Here is a 22594-nt window from a genome sequence, read left to right as displayed (position 1 = left end):
ATTTCCTCATGTCTGGTGCTCTGAGCTTTTCACAAAGATCAGCTAAGCATCAATTTCCTTTACATATTTTTTACAGCTAGGCAGCCTGTGGGCTCAGACACAGTAACAAATAGCCTACGGTAACTTGCTTGTGTATCTGAGCAGAGGCATAACTAAGAAGAGGGTGAAGTCATCCTGACTTTTAGTCAGGGTCCAATCTCTATGAACATTGCTTCCCAAATTCCCCAGAACTTAGGTGGTGCACAAAACCTGAGAATAGATCCCTATCTTAGTGTTGGCTACTCTTCTTAGGCTCACAAACACCCTGGTATCTACAACCCAGGTTGTCACCTTACAACACCATTTGGGACAGAGGGTTACAGATACAGCTCTCTCTCTTTCCCCCCCCCCGGATGCTTCTAGATTTTGCGGTTCATTGGTGACAAGAATCTCCATGGCTGGCAGGAGGTACTTCTGGGCAACTACATTGCTGGGAGAGGTTTGAATAATGTGGCTCTGCGCAACGAAATCTTCAGTCAGGTGGTTGCCCAGACATGGAAAAACCCAGACATGGAGCACAGCCAGCGAGCTTGGGTCCTGATGGCAACTTTGCTGAGCTGCTTTGCCCCTTCACCAGCACTGGAGAAGCCGTTGCTGAAGTAAGGAGGAGAAAAGGTCTAGCTACACTTTCCTTAAGGTTAAAGGAGATGAGCAGTGTGCTAAATGCAGTTGCCTTTTCCTAGATTTGTGTCAGATCATGGCATGGAGGGCTACAATGCTGTTTGCCAGCGCAAGATCTTGACAGCAGCACAGCACACTGAGATAGACTCTACGTTCTCTCGGGCCTACCCTCCCACTCAGCTGGAGTGGACTGCAAACCAGAGGAGAGGAAAGATGGTGCTGGATGTTCATACTTTTAATGGTAACTTGTGCTTCTGCCCTTCTGCTATATTCTATTCCCTAAGGACTTTTCCAGTGCAGAAATAAGCATTCAGAAAATACTTCCCTCTGCTTAGTAAAGAGGGATCAGAACACTGATTTCTTCTGGCTGGTATAGCCATGGGGGATACAAGCATCTGAGTCTAAACCCAAACCTCCCAAAGTCTGGGCCTGATGAGACCTGCTACTCTGGCTGAGGGATGAGATTCTTCTGGTTTTGGGCCCATCTCAACAGAGGGCTGTTCTGCCTGTGCATATCTATGGGTCTGGTTTTCCTGTCATCCATTACTGCACAGCCCATGAAGCAGCAACTGCTGCCTTTGTTGCAGGGACTTTCTGCCTGCCTTCCTTCTCAAATATTGGCTTATGCTGCCTCTTGAGTGATCAGAAGCTCTGTGAATTGAATGCAGAACATCCCTACTTTGGCTCTTTGGTGAGCGGAGTGGTGGCCCAAATGAAGCAGGACACTGCAAGGGTTTTCAGCTGTCAGGTTGGAAATGCCAACCTATGCCACCAAACAGTTATTCTGGATGTGAATGTGTTCATGTGGAGCCCTCTATGTGCTTTCAGTCCTCTGTGGCCCCCACTCAGGAGTGTGTAAGACTTTGCAGCTGGGCTCTGCCTGTGTCCTGCAGAGCTTAGGTGTTGCTGGGGAGGCTGTGTGTACTGACTTTCTTTTCTGTGCTAGAGGAGAAGTTCTCAGCTGAGGTGGAGTCTTGGATGACTGGGGAGCAGTATGCAGGCTGGCTCCTGAGTGCAAGGTACTGCCAGAGGATGGGAGAAGAGCTGGGGGTGGGAAAGAGGCTGTCACTAGTTCTGAGGTTCAGACTGGTCGAGGCTGCAGGCTAGAATTTATATGGTCAGATGTGGAATAGGACTCCTTACCCACACCAGCCTGTGCTCTCTTCTTCACCCTTCCGTCTGCATGAACTGCAGGCCTCTTTAGCAACAGAGGAATCACTGCTGTGATCCATCAGAGCAGTTTCAGAGGAAAGATTTAAAAAAAAAATGGACAAATCCTGAGTGATTCTAGTTTTTCCCTGACCCTGGGCGCTTAATAGTTCTTCACACCCTTAAGCCATGATAGACAAGGCAAGAAGAAACCGAATGCAATGTTTTCCTTTCTCTCCCTTTCACATGCCTACCTGAACACCTCTTCTCTCCTTCCTCTCCCTGTTACCAGGGGCTGTGATAAGAAGTCTCGAGGGTGGTCTATCTCCATGTTTACTGGCAACACATGGCAGGACCTGCTGGGCTGTGACTTTGTGCTGGACCTCATTGGAGAGATGGAGGAGGCCAGCAACCTCAGCAGTTCCTCTCAGTCCTCAGCTGAGTACCCCATCACTCCTGAAAGGGACAGAAGCTTCTTCCAGAGCTCTGACCTGGATTTGTAAGTCACCTAATCCTCCTGCTCCACCACTTGTGGCCCTGTGACCCAGCGGTTTGTCTTTCTTTCAGCACTCTGTGCTGTCCTCATCTCATTTTTCTCTTCAACAGGATCCCTCCTGCTCCAGGCATCCGGGCCCCTACCTTTCCACCACCTAATTTGCCTCCAGAATTCAACAATCTCCATCCAGGTAAGCTCTTGCCCAGAACTGTGGATGGCACTGGGAAGGGCCAGATGGGCCCCAGCCAGGGAATCAGAACAGAGGGGGAAACAGGTGATTCTTCTTGATGTAAAGCAAGGAAGGGCTCCACTCCAAAACATGACTGTCTAATAGGGACTGCAGGCAGGGGAATGTTCCTTACCTGCCTTGTCACCAGACTTCTCTCTGCTTTTAGATCCAAGCTTCAGAGATGACCTGAGGACCCCTGTAGGCTTGGATAACTATGTGGATGATCTCTTCAGCACTGTGCTGCATCAAGGCTCCAGACTATCAGTAAGTCCCTTGATATTCCCTCCTACTTTCTCGCTGCAGCTCTCCTGTCCCTGTGACTCCCTCAAGCATGCCTCTGCCTATTCACTCCGCCTCTGGTCAGCTCAGATATGCCTTTGGATGGCTCTCCCTCTGTGAAGTCTCTCTCTCTGAGCTCACATAACTGTTTTTTCTTGATGCAGGATATGGAGAACAGGGACATTCTGACTGGACGCATGAAAGGAGGTGGGAAGATTGGACCCACACAGAGAGGAATCTTTCCTTCTACGGGTCTGTAAGGGGATGGGGACAGCTGGGAATACCTGCAGGGCTACATAAGCTTCAGTGAGCATAAATCAGGGAGTCCCTTAAATGCTAATTATTGCATGGGCTCAGCTGATTCATGACTCATTGGTTTTTAGCGTAGGTCATCAGAAGTTGCACTCCTTACTCCCAGGTTCTGGGAGAGAGATGCTTTGGGGAAGGTGCTAGGTAAGGGTATCACCTTTGTTCTGCTTTTAATTTCTCTCTCGAATTGGTCTTGGGGTCAAGGCAACAGGTAGCTTGCTTCTGATCCAGGCTACCTCTTCCCTAGGCCCATACTTGTAAGTCCTGTATTCACCTCTATTCACCTTGTGCTTTCACAAAATAGTTGCTGCCTTTCTCAGGGGAGGGTTTTAATCTTTCTTATTGCTTCCTTACAGAGTTTCCCATCATCTCTAGCTATTCCTTGGGTTAGTAAGTCTGAACCCTGCAGAGGTTCTGGTTTGTGTGGTTAGTGTCTTTACTTTTCCTCCTTTCTGTGGAGCTAAGACTCAAGTATTTTCAGTAGGGTGGAGTCAAACACCAATATATTAATGGCACTGAGAAATCTACATGTGTAGGAACACACCCAGCTGTTTCAGAAAGGTGGGGAATGTCCTGTTCAGATCATTACTGAGACTGGGACTATTTTTGGCTATTGTAGAGGCATTGTAGGGGCACAACAAGCCCTATTACAGATCACAGGCCTGAGGCCAGTTTGTCACTCATGTGGCTACTTAGATCAGTGAGGAATATGAAGATCTCTCCATGGCATCCTTGGGCCATTCTCACTGGGGAGGAAATCATGATTCAGTAGACTTGCGCTATGTACTGACTCACTCCTAGCTGAGACTGATGCCCATGTCCTTTGCTCTGCTGGCTTTGCCGTCAGTGGGATTTCTCTTTTATGGCCTCATGTGGGACTTGACTGCTGAGGGCAGGGGAATTCCTTTCTCTCCACAGTTCCTTTACGTGGTACACAATGCTACCCGGGCCAGGGCTCATTGTTCATTCACTCTTGCTACCTGCTGCAAAGAGACTGATATGGAGGTGGTAGTCCCAGGGATCTTTGCCCATTCCTCAAAAGAAACCCTTCTCTGTAATCATACACAGGCAGGAGTTATTTATATGCTCAGTCATGAAGGATGGTGGTGTCCTAAGCCAGACTGCAGAAGCAGGGTCTGGGTACTGCTATTGTAAAGTCTGGCAGGCCACACATTTCTCTTTGGTTTCCTTTTTCCACCTCAGTTTTGCTGTGTCCTGCTGTGTGTGAAGAGATAAACCATTCACATATCCCTGTTGCTGGTGCATGTGGAGAGAACCAGGGGCACCCAGCCTATGTGATGTGCTCTGCGGGATTGATCAGGGCTTCCTCATCTGCGATTCCCCAAAAGCACTGTGAATATGGTCTTTTGCCTCTAGGCTTCTCTGGAATGACTCAAGCATCAGCTTACCAGCCCATGCCTTCGATGATTGGGATGCCAGCAGCCATGCCTATGATGCCAGTGTCTGGTGGGATTGCACCTATGCCAAGTAATAACACAGTGTTTCAATAACTATACAGGGGAAGAGGATGGAAGGGTGGGTGTCGTAATGAAGCCTATGCATTTGAGTGTCAGATGGGGTGCATAGTCAACAATCAGCTCTGGGCTGATGCTCAGACACTGAGGAATGATTGCCTGTGGGCTTTTGCAGACTTGTGTGTCTTCCACAGCCATGGCTATGCCCCAGCCTGTGGTTCCAGCTGTAGATCCCAATCAGTTAGCAGCACAACAGCAAGCTTTTATCAACCAGCAAGCCATGCTCATGGTGAGTGGAAGGGCCTGGCTGGGAGGGGCCCAGGAACTGGGGAAGAGCAATGCACTGGTGTATGTGCTGTGAAGAGGTTTGAAGAGGTTAACCATGCTCCCCTCCTGCCTTAAGCCTGCTCTGTAGCACCCTGTGCTGATGTGCTAGGGGTTAGCTATATAAAGTTGGGATTATTTAAGACTGCAAAACTCGGAACCCCCTTTTTGCCCCTTTGTGTACACGGGGACACTGAGGCACTGTAGGTGAGTGAGTAGCAGGAACAAGAGCAGGCCCCAAGAAGCCTCAGCTGTAATTACCATGTGTTTTTAAGCTGGGATTTGCTACAGATGCAGATCTGCAGTGTTCTGCTCTCAGTACAAACCCTTGTGAGTGCATGGAGGTCCCAGGCTATCTCACTGGTAGCTGAGTCTTTAGGGTGTTATTAGGAGCTCTGCATAATTGGCTAGATGGGATCAGACTCCCTGGGCGTGCCTTGTACATAACACTGGGAAATTTGCAGTGGACTGTGTAGATGTTCTGTGATTACCAGTGAAAGCCTGACTGATGACTGTCAGTTTTGAGTAGCCTAGAGCTCATGGACATTGCTATTCCTTCCTCCAGGCCCAGCAGGTGACCCTTCAAGCCATGAGCATTTCCCAGCAGCAGCAACAGCAGCAGCAACAGCAGCAGTGGCAACAGCTTCTTGAGAACTCAAGGCCAACAGTCTCAAGTCAACCACAAGCTCCAGCTCCAGCCTCAGGTCCAGTCCCAGCCACTTCCCCAAAACCCAAGAAGCCTCCCAGCAGCCAGAATGCTGCACCACCACCAAAGGCTCCAGAACCGCCAGCTAAGGCAGATGAACCGGTATGAGAAACAAAGTGGTGGTGAATTTGGTTTGAATTTCATGATTTGCATTTTCTCTGCTTCCCTTCCAGTGTGACGGTGGTTTGGCAGACAGGAGAGCAGAGAGCTATCCTTACCTATGACACTGAGAACTTTCAAACTCTGCTTGCTGAGTCTCTAAGACACAAGATCAAACCTTGGTGGCATTAGCTCTGTGGATGTTTGGCCTCAGTGTTGACCAATTAATTCCCAGCTGATCTGAATTATTCCATAGGAAAAACCATCACTCCGAGTTCTATATCTTCCAGCAAGCTGTCTTGGGCCTCTAACATACTCCCCCTTCTCTGGACTTGGTTGATGATTCCTTGAGTCAGAGACTGATCTCTAGGGACAATCCCAGATGGGGGGAAATTCTAGATCAGAACTTGGCGAGGGAAGATCACCTCTGAACTTAAGGGCAGTATGGAGGTATCTGCTGGCTAGGACTAACTAACCATGCTGTGAACTGCTTTGCAGGCTCATGACTACATGGAAGACCAGTTCTCCAACAGTGATGATGATGACTATCCTCCAGAAACCTTCCAGCAGAAAAGAGAATATTTTCAGAAGATAGGTGAGCATCTACCACTTTGGGAATTTCACTCATTATAACACCTTATTCTGCAGCCTCCCTGGCATAAAAAGGTGTTGTCTTCCTGTCTGGAACACAGCTAATCCCTGCAGGAGCTGCTGGTGCTGTGTGTAGCAGGAGTTTTGGGTGCCTGCTCAGTGCCCTGCAATTCAGATTGTGAGGTGTTGTGTTGCCAGTTTTCTAGAAATCTTTGTGCTTGTGACTGCCACACCCTCCTATGCCTCTAGAAAGCATAGGCTTCTGCTGACTGATGCAAGGGTGGGAACTATGCCATTAGTGCTAGGTTTTGGCTGTGGGTTTAACCAGCTCAGGCCCCCCCTTCTATACAGGAGAGCAACAGATCCGAGTGAAGAAAGTGAGGCCTCCTTCCAAAACTTGGACCCCTCCAGCAAATCCCCAGCCAAAGCAGGAGGAAAAGGAAGAGGAGCAGGAGAAGAAGGAAGAAGAGAAGCCTAGCCCTAAAACAGAGGCAGGTAAGATGCTGTGCAGTGGAGACCCAGGCAGGCTGACAAGCAGGAACTTTCCAGAAGCATCCAGCCAGGATATTGCCAGAGAAGGAAAGGATCTGGCTCTTCTGGGAATCTGCATCTTGGCAGGAGAGGAGAGAGAGAGAAAGGCCTGAGCTTTGGGAATTGCGATCCCAAAGCAAGGCAGTGGAAGGTCATGACCAGTCAGCCTAGGGGTGAAAGAGAGGGAGCTTCAAATGAGATAAAGGGATTTCTCCTGCGTCTTTGCCGGTCTGTTCATTACAGCTGTCATCCCCAATAGCTCCTGCTTCACCTTTGCCACCTCCTGAGCCAAAGCCAAAAAAGCAGACACCAAAAGCGAAGAAGGAGCCACCTGTAGTGAAGCCTTCAGGACCCGAGTCACGGCCTGCACCTAGCCGGGAGATCCGCAACATCATCAAAATGTACCAGAGCAGGCCAGCCCCTGAGCCCCAGCCTATCGAGCCTGTCAGGTGAGACAGTGGGATCCACCCACGTGGGCAGGAAGGAGATGAGTGGGGCTATATCCCAGCACTGCCACATGGCTCCATTGTGGCCACAACCCCTTTGCAGCCCCTGTGACTGTGTTCCCCATTTTCTTGCAGAAGAGTGTCCAAGCCATTTATTAAGAAGAACGACCCCAAAAATGAGGCTCTGGCCAAGCTTGGAATGATGAACCTCCCATCTTCCAAATCAGTGAGTTCTTCGCTCTCTGTTCACCTTAAGAGCTCAGCAGAGTATATCCAATCTCCAACAGGGTGGGAGCTACCTGGTAGTGCAGTAGCAGCCAGGTGATTTCTTGTTGGGTTACTAGATAGCTGTGAGCTCATACCATGGCACTGCCCGTCCTAGACTGGGCTCCAATCTGTAAAGTCACTTGAGGTCCTGAAGAAAAGGCTCTGGAGCAGCAATTACTATTGTGGTATGTTTAAGGATGATCTGGAAGCAAGGAACTCCTGTTCCCCACATTTGGCACCTAGGTCTTGCCCGTTAATGTCTTTTTTCCCCTTCCCAGCTGGAGGCTTCAATCTCAAATACTTGGTTCTCTGCACCTGGATTTGGTTGATCTTCATCTGTTTGCAGACCGTGTGTTGATTTAAAAGTCCTGGTATCCCTGTTCATACAGAACTTGCTTCCAGAGTTGGACTGCTGCCCTAGGGATGATTTATAACAGCAGTGTCAGGACAGAGCACAGTAATGCAGAGAATGACTGGGTCAAATGGTTTCGCTGTCTTGCAGCCATCCCCCCTGCCACAAGAGAAGAGACCACCTCCACCTCCCAAGCCCAAGCCAGGCTCAGCTTCCAGTTCTATCAAGGAGAAGCAGTTGCCTCTCCTGTCAACCTTCAGCCAGGAGAGTACCCCACCAGGTTCCCAGACCCCTCCTGCTCCCCCTCCTCCCCCACCACTGTCTTCGTCTCTCCTGCCTGGGACCCAAGACTGGCAGGAATCCACAGGGAAGAGTGAGTATTGACTTAACCCAAGTGGAATTTTGTAGTGGGAGGCAGGGAGGGTATAGGGTCGGAATCAGCTAAGTGGCCTGGGAGAGTCACAGCACATGTTCTGTCATCAGCCAGCCAGCCAAAGACTGAGTGGACTGTGTGAAATAAGAGAGAGTGTCATAGTTTCAGTCAGTCTGACCCAGTAATCAGCATGGCAGTTCCCAGCTCTAACTCTTCCCTTTCTTCCCAGTGCAGTGCAGGATGTCAGGCACAAATGATGAAGGAGGGGCTGGGTTTCTCTGAAAAATGCAGCTAAAACCAGAAAGGACCTTTGGGCTACAGCTTTATCAAGGTCCAGTCCACAATACATTTTATTGCCTACCTGAAGCATAATTACTTTATCAAAGCTGCAATTCAACAGATGGACTTTAGACCAGGGAGGAATGGGAAGCCAGGTATTTTACCTTCTAGAGCCTCTGGAAGGTCCTTAGAGACAGACTGAGGAATGAGGGAATGTTTCTTAGAGGGAGAAGGAGAGCTTGGGAGACCTTTGACACTGGCCACATAAACAGTGTCTGGATGCTGCCCATCTAAAAAATGGCATAGCTAATGCTTCTCAGCAGTAGTTTGGAAGTGTTATTCAGTCTTAGGTTTTGCCTCTGAATTTCAGTGGGAGCCTGGAGCCATAATTCATTTTATACTTTGCTGCTATTTTGGATACATGTACCAATGTATTTCAAGCTGTTTAAAACTCTCATCAGCATCACATTTTATAACATGCAAGCAACAGTCCGCCAAACACATTACTGAAGGACTCCATCCTGCAGGAGCTTCCCTGGTATAAAAGAATTTGCCTGTTCCACTCCCCCTCTCTTTTAAACAATGTTTCTTTAGGAAATACCGTGAAAGTAAATTGAAGTAACTGGATTAGCCTGAAAAATCCCTACATGCTTTTGAATATGGATATAGAACTGTGCTGAACTATGGGATCTACTACATTTCTTGTCCATGAACTCTGAAGTTTTGAAAGTTGGGAGTGATTAATGAAGACATTCCTACCTCATAAAGCAATGCCTTTGAATGGTTGCCTTCAAACTGAGCCTGTCTTTAATAGATCTCCTGCAGAGAGAAATCCAGGGCAAGTGCTGGGTGCCTTGTACCAGAACCTTGCAGTCTGCAAGCTCAGAGGAGAATTTTTATGCCCATTTGAAGCCTTTAGCACCCTTTTTATAATGACTTAAAGTGAAACTTGTGTCTTCACAGGTTAGTATTTTGTCTGGGACGCTGTGTGCTCCCTATCTCTGGAGTGTTTCTATTATAAGCACTGAACTTTGTGGCTAATACAGCAAGTATAAATGCTATCAGAAATGCTGGTACTCACATGATGACTGTTTTATGCATGCATTCACATTAGCTGATCCCTGACCTTCAAGAAGGTTCCTGACAATAATCTTCCATCAGGCATATAGCACTGTCCCCTTTTTCTTGGTAGGTCTTTGGCAGGTGGGAAGGTGACCCTGTAGTCAGCAAAGCCCATCTTCACTGCTCTTTCTCCTCACACAGACTCTGCTGTAACAGTAGCAGAAGATGATGGTATCAAGACCCAGCTGTACAAGCTCACTACCAGTGTCAGCTTTTCCTATGTCAACCCTGCCTGGAAAATCTTTCTGCGCAAAGAGGTACAGTTCATTAGCTGAGGGCTTGCTGCGGGAGGAGGGAACTAGTCCCACATTTGTTTTTTTGTCATAGGCACCCAGTGTGATATAAGAGCACAAAGATAGTTCTGGGAGGAGGTAGGGGATCATCTCATAGGGGATGTGGGTCCTACTCTGCCTTACTGACTCTTGTGTCTCAGTTTCCACACCTGTCCTTTCCTTCCTCTGTAAAGCACTAAGAGATCTACAAATAAAGTAAATTTGTTGTTACCTGGTGCTTTCCTGTTAAAATAGTACAAATGTGTTTAAAATCAAATATTCAAGAGTGCACTGAACTGACCAGGGTTCATCCCATGGTCTCACCACTTTACTTTTGGTCCTTCGCTCCTGGTCCTTCTGTTCACATTCATAGTGTCTCTTCCCTGCCTGTCCTTGGAGATGAACTCACTCCTCTCTGGCAGCAGGGCATATGGATTACAAAACATCCCTGGGGAGCTATTTCTGCAACATCCGTAATTTCACTATTGTTTTTATCCTCCTCTTGCAGGTGTTTTACCCCAAAGAAAATTTCAGTCACCCTTATTGTCTGAACTTGCTGTGTGAACAGGTATGTACTGGTGTATGACTCAAGACCTGTTGTCTCTTTGGGGACAAAACACCCCATAATTACATTGTATAAGTTGCCTTCACTTCTGCATCCCTAGCAGTGTTAGTCTCTTCTCCAGATCCATCCAGTCAAGCCCCTGTTTACTCCTCTCTGAAACTCACTCTGTTAAACAGCCTCAGATTTCCAACATATTCAGATGTGGCTTCTTCAATGGAAGTCTCTCTGTTTCCTTCCTCTGCAGATCATGCGTGACACTTTCTCTGAATCCTGCTTTCGGATCTCCAAGGAGGAGAAGCGCAAGATGAAAGACCTGCTGAGTAATTAACAGCCCCATCATCCCTTCCTCCCTGTGCCCAAGCCAGCTTTTGGTTTGAAATGAGAAACCTTCCTCCAAGCCCTTTCAGGCAGGACTTAGGGCAGAGGAGAAATGTTTGTCACTGCAGCAAGAAAGCACATTTGTGTGTCCTGTGTAGTGCAGTGCGGGAATGTTTGTTTATTCCAGATGGCCAGAAAACAGCCCTGAAATTTCTCTGAGCCAGAAACACTTAGTTCTGATATGTTTATTGTGGGGAGAGGAAACTGAGACCTAAGGATGGGATTTTGAGTTGTCGTAAAATTCAACTGTCATCTTTGACAGGAGCTTCATGGAGAGGGGCAGAGAAACTAGTAGTAGACTGGTGTGTGCAAGTAATGTGGTATCCTTTTGCCTCTGCTTGTCATTTGCTGCACTGTAATCAGTGAGGGGGACTAGTGGGAATGAGTCCCTGGAGAGAGGGAGACTTGAACATCTTTGTCTTACTGAAAAAGTATCTGCTTTGTAACCCTGCTAGTGGAGTTCCGGGTTGGCAATGACATCCAGTCCATTCAGGAAGATGGGATAAAGAAGAGGATTGTACTGGCTGCTCGGGATAACTGGGCTAACTATTTCTCCCGCCTTTTCCCGGTTCATGTGAGTTTTAACCTTCTCGCCAGACCCTGGGCTTGCTTTAGGTGTGTGGCTCTAGCTTATCCAGGATCTCCTTCTGTCTCCCTGCCTGGCCACACATCGCTCATTCTTCTGTGCCTTCTGTACCTTGCTGTGTTTGACACCTCTGTCAGCCCAGGGCCTCCTTCATGGTACATGTGGTAGCATCTTCTTCCCCTGCTCCATCCTGTCCAGGTGAGATGGAGCCTTTCATGCTCTCTGGCTGCACTTTCCTTACAGGGCGAAAATGGAAGTGATGTCCAGATCCTGGGTGTTTCTCACCGGGGCATGAGGCTGCTGAAGGTGGTGAAAGCAGCTGGCTATAATCCTGAGCACTTGAAGATTCTTTGCAGCTACAGGTGAGCAAAAGGGCACTGGTTGCTGCAGGATGATAATTTGTCACGTGCAGGATGTTTTCAGAGTGTTAGGAGGCAAACTGAATGGTTGAGCTGAAAATTCCCTGGTTGTGCTGTGTTCTCTAGGATTGTCCTAGTCCAGTTGTGACTCACTGACCCTCTTTCTAATGAGTGTGGTCTTTCCCTTTCCTTCCCACCTTTTGCTTTGCTTAGAATAAGTGAGTGCTAGGTGTGAGTCAGCTCCATGAATATCATCACAAGGGAGGTCCTCAAAGTGGTAAGGTGAAAGCCATGAGCAGCCTATGGTGCTATTAGTGTTGTAATACAGTGCTGGTGAAAGGCCACCCTCTGGAGCATGCTGAGGCCTGTCTCCATTCTCAGTCCTTGGAATGAGGTCCCATCCCCATGATCTGCATCCCTAGCTCTGGCATAAAGACTCCAACTATGCTGGCTGTATTCTCAGCTTTGCAGATGTGCTGTCAGTGGAACTGAAGGGCAGCAGTGCCGTGGAGTTCTCTCTGAAGACAGAGCAGCTCTTCCTGCACTCTCCGAAGGCTCCGTGCATCAAGGCTATGGTGGAACTCTTCATCGAGGAGCTGAGGCAGGTGAGGGAGCGCTGTAGTGCAGTAGGGAATGAAGGTGGTTTCCCACATGGACCTGAGCGGGTCCATAGGATGACATGGTCTGAGTCCTTCACATCCTGGGGATGAGATTTGACCTTCCCATTGCTTTTTCCCCAGGATACCAACTACGTTGTTGCTCTGCGCAGCTACATTGCAGATGACAAGAGCCTTCTTAGCTTCAAGAAGGGTGACCTCATTGAGTTACTGCCCATGCAAGGCGTGGAGCCAGGTGAGGGAGATTGTCAAGATTGGGAGGAAAGGTGGGGAATGGATTCAAGGGCCTGCTGGACCCATGGTGCCCTGAAGTTCTACATGCTGCTGTTGAGTAAACCAGAGGAAAGCAGACTCTTAAGGGCTGGCATAGTCAGCCTTCAGCTCTGCCATTCTCTGACGACAACCCGCCTTGTTCCAGCTGCCATAGTTGCAGGGGATGTTATCTTAGGATGCAGGAAAGCCTGGTCAGTCTGATGCTGTCCTCTGCCAGTAGAATGCTTCACTGCTCATTTCTCTTGGTAGCTGCCATGGTTCCTGACTCTCCCCTGTTTCTGCAGGCTGGCAGTTTGGCTCCACTGGTGGCCGCTGCGGTATTTTCCCCACCAGTCTGGTGCAATTGGCTGCAGCCCCTGATTACCTCAGTACCAGCATGGACAGATGTGGAGGGCTGCGGAAGAGCATGAAAGCTTCCCCAGAGAGCAGGAACACCAGCAGGGAGGTGAGTTGTCCTTGGGGAACTTCTAGGGGATATAGTCGGGTTCTGTGGGAGCTGCTAGGGTGGGTCCGTGGGCCTGGTAGTGTCTAACCTCCCAGGCTAGAGGGAAGAAGATGACTGCTTAATCCTTGCAGATGGAGACACTCAAATACTGTCATAGTGGGTGAGGGAGGCATCACACACAGATCAGGCCTTCCCAGGTCTGGCAGGTGAGAAGAATACACACTGTGGTTCCTCAGCTGACTTTTTAGGGTGGGTTTGCTGCCTGTCTCTGCAGAGTTCTGTTCCCAGCCTGGCATCAGAACGCAACAGCATCATGTTAGTCCCTGCTGGTGATCATTATACCATGATGGACTTCGCCACAGCCTACTTCCGAGAGGCTCAGTCCATGTGAGTAGGCTGTGGTCCTTCCTGAACAGGTGTACACAGGATCTGTGTAGCCTGACCTACACCAAGCTGTTTCTGGGGATGTTTCTTGGATTGCATGTTCCCTTTCCTCTGTCTAGGCAGGGACTGAAGGGGATGTCTGCTGAAAAGAAGAGTGCAGCTGACCTGGTCCGGCACACCAAGGTGAGCCCAGTGTCTCCCCATGGCTACAGGCAGAATCCCAGCTCCAGCCTTGCCTCTAGCTTTGTCCCCACATGGAAAAAACTGCAGAGGGCAAATCCTTGGCTGCAGTCTCTGGAGAAGCATAGGTGACCCCTGTTCTTCAGTGCTGCCTGCAAGATACTGGGAGCTTGTGTCTTTGTGAAGACTGCAGCACAGCTCTGTGTGATCTGCCTCCCCAGCTTACCCTTGTATTCTGGCCCTGCAGGTCCCAATCAAGCAGTCTTTGCTCCGGTACTCTGATAGTGAGCTGAATGAGCTTGCTACAAAGAACTTCAAGAGTAAGTACCTCCCTAGAACACAATACTGCAGAGGCTGGAGCAGGGGTGAGAGGGACGGACTTAGTGGCCACACATAGGCATCACAGGGCCCAGAGTGGGAAATGAAAACTGTGAGAGGAGGACTCTTTCTAAGGCATTTCTGCAGTTAATAACCACCTGTGTCCATGCTGAAAGCCTCCAGCAAAATGCACTTTGCCTTGAGTGCAAAGTGTCCAAGAACACACACTGCCTGGGCTGATGCCCCACTGACTGACTACACATGCAAGGCTCGTAATAGCCCATGGAGCAGAAAAGCTTTCAGGACATTTTCTAGTCTACTGCCTGCCCCATGGCAGGATCACCTCTGCTTAGACCTACATGCTAGCCCTTGCTTTACAGCTCTGATGCGGTTCATGGGAGATCAATCAAAACTTAAGGACCAGAATGAGGTTGAATGCATCTATGAAATCCTTCAGGTTTGTGAACTTCCCCTGGGCAAGTCGCTGAAGCACCAATGGGAATGAAGGGCCAAGACCTTGCTGGGAAGGGAGAGAGCAGGGAGAGTCATAATGCAACCTCCTGCATGAGAAAGGGACCTGAAGCAGAAAGGCTGATTAAAATCATGGGGGGGAGGGGTTACATGTAAATGCTTTCCCTGGATATCACTGTCTGGATGAGAGCATATAACCTGCCTCTCCTTCTTTGGGCCTAGATAGCACTAGAGACCAGAGCCTGCAAAGCCCAAGCTTTAAGCAAATTGGCAGAGCTCTGGAGCTGGGAGAGGAAGGGCACAGAGATGACCAGGGGCCTCTCTGATTCTCTTGTCCCCACTCTGATGCTGCCTTCTCCTCTCTGAATGCAGCTGTGCAAGGAGAAGGAGAGTTTGCATGATGAGGTCTACTGCCAGGTCATCAAACAGGTCACCCACAACCCTAACCAGTGAGTACCAGCACTGTCAGCTCCTGTGTGTGCACAGCTGGAGGGGAACCATCTACCTCACTGCATGGACACTAGGGCCAGGAGAGAGGCTGACCCCTAATGATGTGTTGTCCCCAGCTGCCCAGATGCTGGGGCTTTTGCTGAGCGCTCTGGAAATTTAGCCAGTCACTGGGTTTGGCATTTTCACTTCAATGGATGTTTGTCCTTGTATCTCTGGCTGCTGATCTATCTGGGCACTGATAAACATACCTGGCAGCTCCTGGTAGTGGTGCTGCTCAGACCCCTGATTTCCTCATCACAGCCCTGGAGAATTCATACAACAGTTAGAGAGTGGCTTGACCCCACACTGCCCTGCAATATGTCAGCAGTGGCATCAGAGTGGCCTTGACTGTTCCCTTGCTTTGTTTGCTGTTAGAATAACTGAATCAATTCCTTCCTCAGCATAAGAAATGTCTGACTAAGGGCTGCCATCTCATTTTCTGCCACCTGACCTAGGTGTTCAGAAGGGCAGAGGCTCATTTTGAGCTGCTTCAAGCAGGTATTGTCTTGTTCCAAGGTGCCCACAGATCTTTCTGTTCCACAGGGAGAGCGTGCTGCGTGGTTGGTTGCTCCTAAACCTGCTAACTGGGTATTTCCTCCCTTCTAACATCCTGATGCCCTATGCCACCAAGTTTCTGCAGCTAGCCAGCAGTGACCCATCTAGCACCCACCATGGTATGACTGTTTCTGTGTTCTGTACAATAAAATTCTGCCCTCTTGTTACTAAGGCCCAGTGGTCAAGGAAAGAAGACAGGATCCAGGTGGGGACACGGTCCAATGGGAAAATCTCCCTTATCCTGTTAGGCAGGAGAAATGAATGGGGTACTGAGGCAGCTGAGCCTGCGGGCACGAGTCCACATTTTATCTCTAGTCTTTCTGTTTGCAGAGGTCATTTCCCATTGCATCTTCACCCAGGCAAGGTGGAATTGTGTCTCTGAGGCTTAGCTTAGCACTGTGGCTTAAGCCCAGTTTGAAAGCTAGACCCTGGGGGAAAGGCAGGCAGTGGTCTTCCAGAGTCATCAGCTGTGAGGTATTTGGGTTGGAATCCTGCCAGAGAAGAGGGTTGTAGTTCTCCCATCCTGTCATTCCTCTGTATTCCTACTGCCCTGGATGCTGTCTGGGGCTGACCCCTCATGATTTGGATGTGTCCTGGCAAAGTGGGAGATGACGTCAAGTCTCTTTGCTCTTCTAGCAGCAGCCCTGGGTTAAATTCAACACAGCCAGGATGACCCAACACCATAGGAGACAATGCTTAGTCCTCTGTTTGGCTCCACACATGAAGCTTTTTCTTCTTCCTGCAGATATAGCCAAGATCTGTCAGAGCAACCTGCGGAAAAATTTCATGTACGGGGGCCGCCGCCACCTTCCTTTCCCTGTGGAGATAGAGGCATTGCTGGTATTGAGGGGCAGAGAAGTGGGGATGCTGGGAAGAGAAGGAGGGCAGAGGCTTGCCAGAAGGTGCCATGTGCAGTGTAACAGGGGCAGTTAGTGTTCCAAGAGAGGAAATGAAGCATGTGTCTGTAAGGGGATTGGGAAATGCAATGCCATGGAGTGGGCAGGGAAGAGGCAGGTACTATGGGCAAGCAGTGGAAGGCAGACATGAGGAGGAAGAGAGAGAAACAATTGTGGAGCTGATGGGATCCAGCATGTCTTGCTGCCTAAAGACTGTCCTTTGCAGAAGGGGCGTGGTGCCCGCCGGCTAGTGATACTGATGCCTGGAGGTGTGGAATACCTCACCAGAATAAAGACATTCACTGTGAGTTTTCTGCTTTGAATTTCTTCATTGAACTGGACTCTGACCTACACCAGGGAATTCCCTTATCTGTCAAAACCTTGGGCTTGGCCTGTGCTTCCCATAGTGCTGTGAGAGTTTCCCACTCACTTCCTAGGAATCCCTGTAGCAGCATATCTCTTCAGGGCCTGCACAACACTGGGATGCCTCACCCAGCTTGCTTCTTTGAGCAATGGCCAGAGCCATACTGCTGCCCTCCAACAGGCCCAGTATGTCTAATTGCTCTGGGGCAGCTTTGGGCTTGCCTGGCCACAGTATTTATTTGCTTCTTTCCTTGCTTCAGGTGGCCAAGGAGCTCTTGCAGGAGATCTGTGAGCAGATGGGGGCAGGCGAACAGGAAGAGATACAGGAATTTGTTCTTTTTGCCATCAAGAGTGACAGCAATAATCTCGGCAAGTAGAGACTAGCATGTAGCTTCTTTCTTTCCCTCCAACAGGGAGGACCATGGCTACTGTTTCAAACAGTTCCCCCATGCTTGCTGGTTCCGGGGAGGTTCCTCTTCTGCAGTTTCCCTCTGTACTAGGGTTAAGGGTTGTGGCTTATCGGGGGCTGTGTTGCTTGTTCCTGAGAGAGGTGTGTGTGTCTGTGTGGGTCCATGTCCCTTTGGAATGGCTGATGCTCGGAGTGGTAAGGGCAGGGTGGAATAGAGGTGTGCAGGAAGGGTCCTGTCCCAGGTCATAGAGCTCAGCCCACTGTCTCAGTACCAAGTGTGATGACCCTCTCTCTGCATAAACATGTAGATAAAATGGTGAGGCCGTTAAGATCGGAGGAGTATCTTCATGATTACCTGCTGGAGGACAAGTTGGTCACTGTGACTTTACGCAGGCTCATCTGGAGGACACCTCTGCACTTTGAGAACAAAATTTATACTGATGTCCATTATGGACAGGTAAGCAACAAGGCCAATGTGCACACCAGGAACCTCCCTAGCAAGGGCTCCCTAGCAAGGGCAGAGTTAGTGTACAGGCCAATGGGAATGTCCCAAGGGGGCTGAAGAAGCGGGAGGGCTTTGGCTGATTGGCTTTGTGTGCTGTTTCTGGGAATGGCTAATAACTGAAGCTACGGATGCAAGGAAGGCAGTGTGCCTGTAGCCCTAGCCTATGAGCTGTACTCAACCAGACATGGTTTGTGCAGTTCTGCATCCTCTTCCTGAGCCCAGAAAGCCCTTGTTTTTGTGTTATCAGCCTGAGCTGGATGTGTTATCAGCAAGGCAGGATGTAGGTCTCGCAGCCTGGCACTGCCCAGACATGCCTGAACTTTCTGGCAGGTTTAACAAAGGGCTCTTTCCTGTGCTGTCTCTCAGATCCTGTGGGATTACCTGAATGGGAGGATACTGTTGAGCCATAGTAAAGAAATGGAGATGCAGGTGGGCATTTTGGCAGTGCTCCAGCACTGGGCCAAAGCAGAGCAGCAGAACTCTGCTCTCTCCAGGTATGTCTGTCTCAGGGTGGGTCTCTATCTCTAATGGCTGTTGGAACCACAGGGGTTAGGAGTAGGTGCCTGAAAGTACTTGCTGGATAATTAAGGAATGGACAGTTCTGGAGAACATAAGCTCCTAATTAATGTCACTTAGTGACTGACTCCTGCCCATAATCAAGAAAGTTGACCTTCTGTTCACCCTCTTAATGCTGACAGTCTCTGATCCACATTTCCTTTTGTGAATCCTGAGCTGAGGTTCATGAGGGTGCCATGGGCATTTCTTTTGACTGCCATGTGTTTGCAATACCAAGAAGGAAGTGCATGAGCTTATTGTTGGGATGAATGCTCCTTTGTTCTTTCTCACAAGCGTCAGAGTTTTCAACCCTGGGCACCCAAAATCTGTAGTGAGATGCCTAATGGGAATGAAAATGTCCCTGGGTACTGGAAAGCTTCTGTCCTGCAGCCCTGAGCTGTTATTTTCACACTCCTTCCTTCCTGTACTCTTATGCACTTTGACTTGGAGTTGAGGTAATGTCTGCATCAGATCCCCTTACAGCACCAGCAGCAGGGGGTAATACCATAACCCTGCTGGGCATTGGAGCTCTGCTCTGTGTAGCGCTTTGGATGAACAGGAGCAAGACAGGGTTAGAATAAGGTGGTGTTCAGCTGAGACTGTCTGTGAAAGAAACACCCTGTGGCTTTACTTCCATGCTACAGTCCTTGCTTGAAGAGCTCCTCTTGTCTCCAGAAAGGAGAGATTTCTCTGAGTGCACTACTCAGTGGTGCACAGCTGCCTTCTCTGTGGAAAATGGTGGTCTCACTGTCTCTGATGTTTCCTTCCACATTACCCAATTCAGATACGACCTGTTGTGCTCTTACCCTCTCCCTCCACCCTTGCCCCAGCCATGCAATTGAAAATTGTTGCCACATCCCCTCCTTCCTCTTAATCCCCCTGGTTGATCTTTTGATTTTAGCTGGGCAGGGGGTGAATTAGTATCTGCTTGTTGGCACAGGGAAGAGCTGAAGGAGTACACACCACAGACCCTGCAGTCCTCCATCAGACCCCAGGCTCTGCAGAACCATGTTGGCATGCTGCTGAGAACCAGGCAGCCCCTCCAGCCAGTGGATGCAAAAATCCAGTTCATAGGTGAGGAGACATCCAGATCTGCTTGAGTCGTCTGTCCTGAGCATGATGGAAGCTGCTCTGAAGGCACTTTTGAGACAGTTCATGAGGTTGGCAAAGATCCTTAGAGCCTGGAATGGGCCATGACATAGAACTCCCTGACAGCCGCCTCCTGCAGATTGGCACTTGTTCCCAAGCGTGGTGATCATGGTAGAAGTTCTACCTCTTTTGTAGAAGTCTACAGTAGATATTCAGAGCTCTGTACAAGTTGTGTTTTAATTGATACTCTGGCTGCACAGCTGTTTTCTGGTTGGAAAAGAATGGGACATCCATTCAGGCTGCTGAGAATTGAGTATCAGCTGCCTGGGAGGGAGGGAGGGAGAAGTTGTCAATCTTACTTTTCAATGTAGAAAACTTGGGAATGCTTGCAGCTTTTGACCACCTTAGGTTGGTGCAGTAGATTGCTAGCTAGAAGCTGCTGCCTGAAAGCCACCTTTTGCTTTCTTACAGAGCATGTGATGAAACTGCCTTTCTTTGGCTACAACACCTACTTTGTAGAGAGAGTCAGTGATGACACAATCCCTGTGCCCTGTTTCTTTGGTGTGAATAAAGAGGAGATCATTGTGGCAGATGGCACCACCCAGGTATGCCAGACAATTCCTCCCTAGAGTCCAGAGCCCTGATGTCTGTCAGACGTTAACTCTGACTTTTAGAAGAACTTGCGCAGGAAGAGACTGTATTTACATGCATCACAGCAACTCTAACAACAGCCCTAGCCCAAAGCAAGTGACAAGAGTGGTAGAACAGTTAGTACTGCCATGTGCTCTTTTGTAAGTGCAGTGACCATGCTAATAAGCACAGTCCACAGTAAAACTAAGTGTAGGTCACGTTCCTGTTTGTCCCAATCTTAAGAGAGTTCTAGGGACATGCTGTCAGCAGCAGCCTGCCCTGTATTCTGACTGCCCCAGTCCTTGTCTCAGCTTTCAATAAGCTCTTGAGGTGAATCCTCCTTGGTGAGAATTGGATGGTTTTATTTGTAAGGACTGCACCAGAGAGCGTTTTGTGGCTTTTCTCCTTACACAGGAGGTCTCCTGCGTCATTCCATTGAAAGAGCTGCAGAAGATGCGAACCCTGCAGCCTGTCTCTGATGGTGGGCTTCCCGGCATAGAAATGAACTATGGCTCAGCTGCCAACCCCAAGACTATGTGGATTGAACTGTCACAGGTGAGATCAGCCTGGACCTACAGCTTCCTCCTGGCAATTCAGAAATTGCCCTCCACTGCCCAGCTGAGCCTCTGCTAAGAGTCAGTACTACTGCTCTCTTCTGTCCCAGAGGTGGATGGGGGCACTGCATTTCCCAGGCCACAAAGCGCAGCTTTGTCCCAGCAAGTACCTGATATTTAATTATGGAAAGTGATTTATGGGAATATTTAATTATGAGAAGCAGCCATTTCTGGGGCAGAGAATGACTGATACTGATTTGTGTTTTGACAGGCTAAAGAAATGTATCACACGATTGTTGTCATCCTGGATAAAACAGAGTTGCACCACTAGAGCCTAAGAGGAGGAGAATGACCAACCAAAACAGCACTGTTTTCCTTTCTTCAAGCTTGTTCAGTGCTTCCTGCCCTGTCTTCTGGAGACGACTTTTCCAAAAGACATCCATGACCTCAGACAGCTACTTTCTAAGACTGCCGCCACAGTGTTTGTTGAGGGACTGGACAATAATCTCATCCCTTGTGACCTGCCATTCAGTTCCCATGTACTCTTCCTTGAAGTGATGTATGCAGTGGCTAAACAAAGCACAAGACACCCTTTCACACCATTGCTTTTTCATAGCCTGTTCCAACACAGAGCAGCTGAACAGATGCAAGCAATTGCCTTCAAGCTTTGTAGTGTGGGATGCTTCTTTAATTAATTAACATGAGAAAAGACTGATGCTTGCTAGAGATTTGTGTATCACAATGCACAGCTAAGGCTATGAAATGACTGTACTGACTGCTGGTGTTTTCCATAGGCCAGCTTTTTCCCTGTATTGATATGCAAGAGGCCCTATAGCAGGATTTGTGAAGCAGGAGCTTGTAGAAAGCATCTCAATTGCAAAGCAGATCAGTGTTAATATATAATTAACACATATGCTGGGGCACAGATTGAGCTGCAATGGTAAGAAAGTTTATTGTTAATTAATTTCTTACTGACATAATTATAGCATATGTTTCCCTCTACTAGAAAGAAGTCAGTCATGTCCATGAAGCTGTCATATTTAAATGATGGCTCCATACCTGTGAAGAAAGTGTATTCAAATGGAATTTGTATTACAGCAGAGGAGAGTGCCCTGGGTTGTACAAAAATGCTTAACTTATTTTTATTGCTACAGCTATCCTACTGAACTGAAAAGTATCTGCACTTTAGGAGATTGCAATAAAATAATCACATAGAGATGTTTTGAAACTATGACATAACAGATACTGGTTTACATCTAACATGGGAAGATTGACCTGCAGGTAACTGGCAAAGCCTGAGGAAAAGGTTGTCACTGTTGGCTAGGAAGGGGATAGAGCTGAGGGTGCTCAGTGCAAGCCATAACGCACAGCTAGCTTCTTGCTAGTGAGCTGATGCTAGCAGTAACTACAGCATCTTCCCTGTCAGGAACTTCCCTTTGACTGCTGCTTGCTGTGGCCTGTGAGGTCTTAGCTGAAGCATGTTCCACCCTTCCCCTTCAGCAGTGCTACTGCAAGGCTTAGGTAAAGCACCATAACAATGTGAAAGAAAGGAAGAGAAAAAATATCTAAAGATTAACTTATCCTTATTCCCCTTCTCTTTGAGCTTTTGCTGCCTTACATAGAAGCACAACTCATCTGGTTAGAAATGCCCCACACTCTGATAAAGCACTTTGTCACACAAATCTGCTTACAGATTTACAAGATAAACAAAGCATTTCTGAGAAGTTCACCCAGGCAGCAGCTGAACTCTATAAGCACTGAACTCTGGAGAGATAGTAACCCCACTTAAGTGGCTAATGAAACAGGATTTTTAATGGGAAGGTAAAATAGAAGCCAGCAGGCAACAGCTGAAAAAACTTGTTGTGTAAAAAGCTTCTTGTAAAGCCCTTTGTCCTCCAGTGAGCAGAGCAAGCTGAAGATGAAAGTGACTTTTGAGTTAAACATTTCCAGGTTCTCCTGGTTCTAGCTGGAGAAGTCCTGCAGCTATAAAGGGTTGGAGGTGTCTGCTGGCACA

General features: G+C 48.5%; 1 protein-coding gene across 1 annotated transcript in view; it reads left to right on the top strand.

Moving 5' to 3' along the window:
• MYO15B (myosin XVB) overlaps nt 1–21796 on the top strand; it is a 41433-nt gene extending 19637 nt beyond the window's left edge. The window contains exons 24-61 of the mRNA XM_069799071.1: nt 403–638; nt 723–901; nt 1607–1679; nt 2102–2308; nt 2416–2495; nt 2701–2798; nt 2978–3065; nt 4500–4610; nt 4792–4886; nt 5487–5729; nt 6225–6321; nt 6669–6812; nt 7108–7297; nt 7430–7520; nt 8064–8286; nt 9829–9944; nt 10468–10527; nt 10769–10844; nt 11358–11476; nt 11732–11850; nt 12311–12452; nt 12588–12699; nt 13022–13182; nt 13457–13569; nt 13686–13749; nt 13994–14066; nt 14445–14521; nt 14908–14984; nt 15568–15698; nt 16325–16419; nt 16702–16779; nt 17099–17207; nt 17556–17704; nt 18119–18246; nt 19248–19381; nt 19868–20001; nt 20441–20581; nt 20852–21796. Coding sequence (XP_069655172.1) covers nt 403–638; nt 723–901; nt 1607–1679; nt 2102–2308; nt 2416–2495; nt 2701–2798; nt 2978–3065; nt 4500–4610; nt 4792–4886; nt 5487–5729; nt 6225–6321; nt 6669–6812; nt 7108–7297; nt 7430–7520; nt 8064–8286; nt 9829–9944; nt 10468–10527; nt 10769–10844; nt 11358–11476; nt 11732–11850; nt 12311–12452; nt 12588–12699; nt 13022–13182; nt 13457–13569; nt 13686–13749; nt 13994–14066; nt 14445–14521; nt 14908–14984; nt 15568–15698; nt 16325–16419; nt 16702–16779; nt 17099–17207; nt 17556–17704; nt 18119–18246; nt 19248–19381; nt 19868–20001; nt 20441–20581; nt 20852–20911 — 4623 coding nt within the window. The 3' untranslated portion in view covers nt 20912–21796. The remainder of the gene's footprint in view (nt 1–402; nt 639–722; nt 902–1606; nt 1680–2101; nt 2309–2415; nt 2496–2700; nt 2799–2977; nt 3066–4499; nt 4611–4791; nt 4887–5486; nt 5730–6224; nt 6322–6668; nt 6813–7107; nt 7298–7429; nt 7521–8063; nt 8287–9828; nt 9945–10467; nt 10528–10768; nt 10845–11357; nt 11477–11731; nt 11851–12310; nt 12453–12587; nt 12700–13021; nt 13183–13456; nt 13570–13685; nt 13750–13993; nt 14067–14444; nt 14522–14907; nt 14985–15567; nt 15699–16324; nt 16420–16701; nt 16780–17098; nt 17208–17555; nt 17705–18118; nt 18247–19247; nt 19382–19867; nt 20002–20440; nt 20582–20851) is intronic.
• Nucleotides 21797–22594: the final 798 nt, after the last annotated feature.

This window comes from Haliaeetus albicilla, chromosome 12, assembly GCF_947461875.1.
Source record: "Haliaeetus albicilla chromosome 12, bHalAlb1.1, whole genome shotgun sequence".
Taxonomy (NCBI): domain Eukaryota; kingdom Metazoa; phylum Chordata; class Aves; order Accipitriformes; family Accipitridae; genus Haliaeetus; species Haliaeetus albicilla.
The sequence above is the reverse complement of the archived record's forward strand: the minus strand, read 5'-3'. Positions and strand labels throughout refer to the sequence as shown.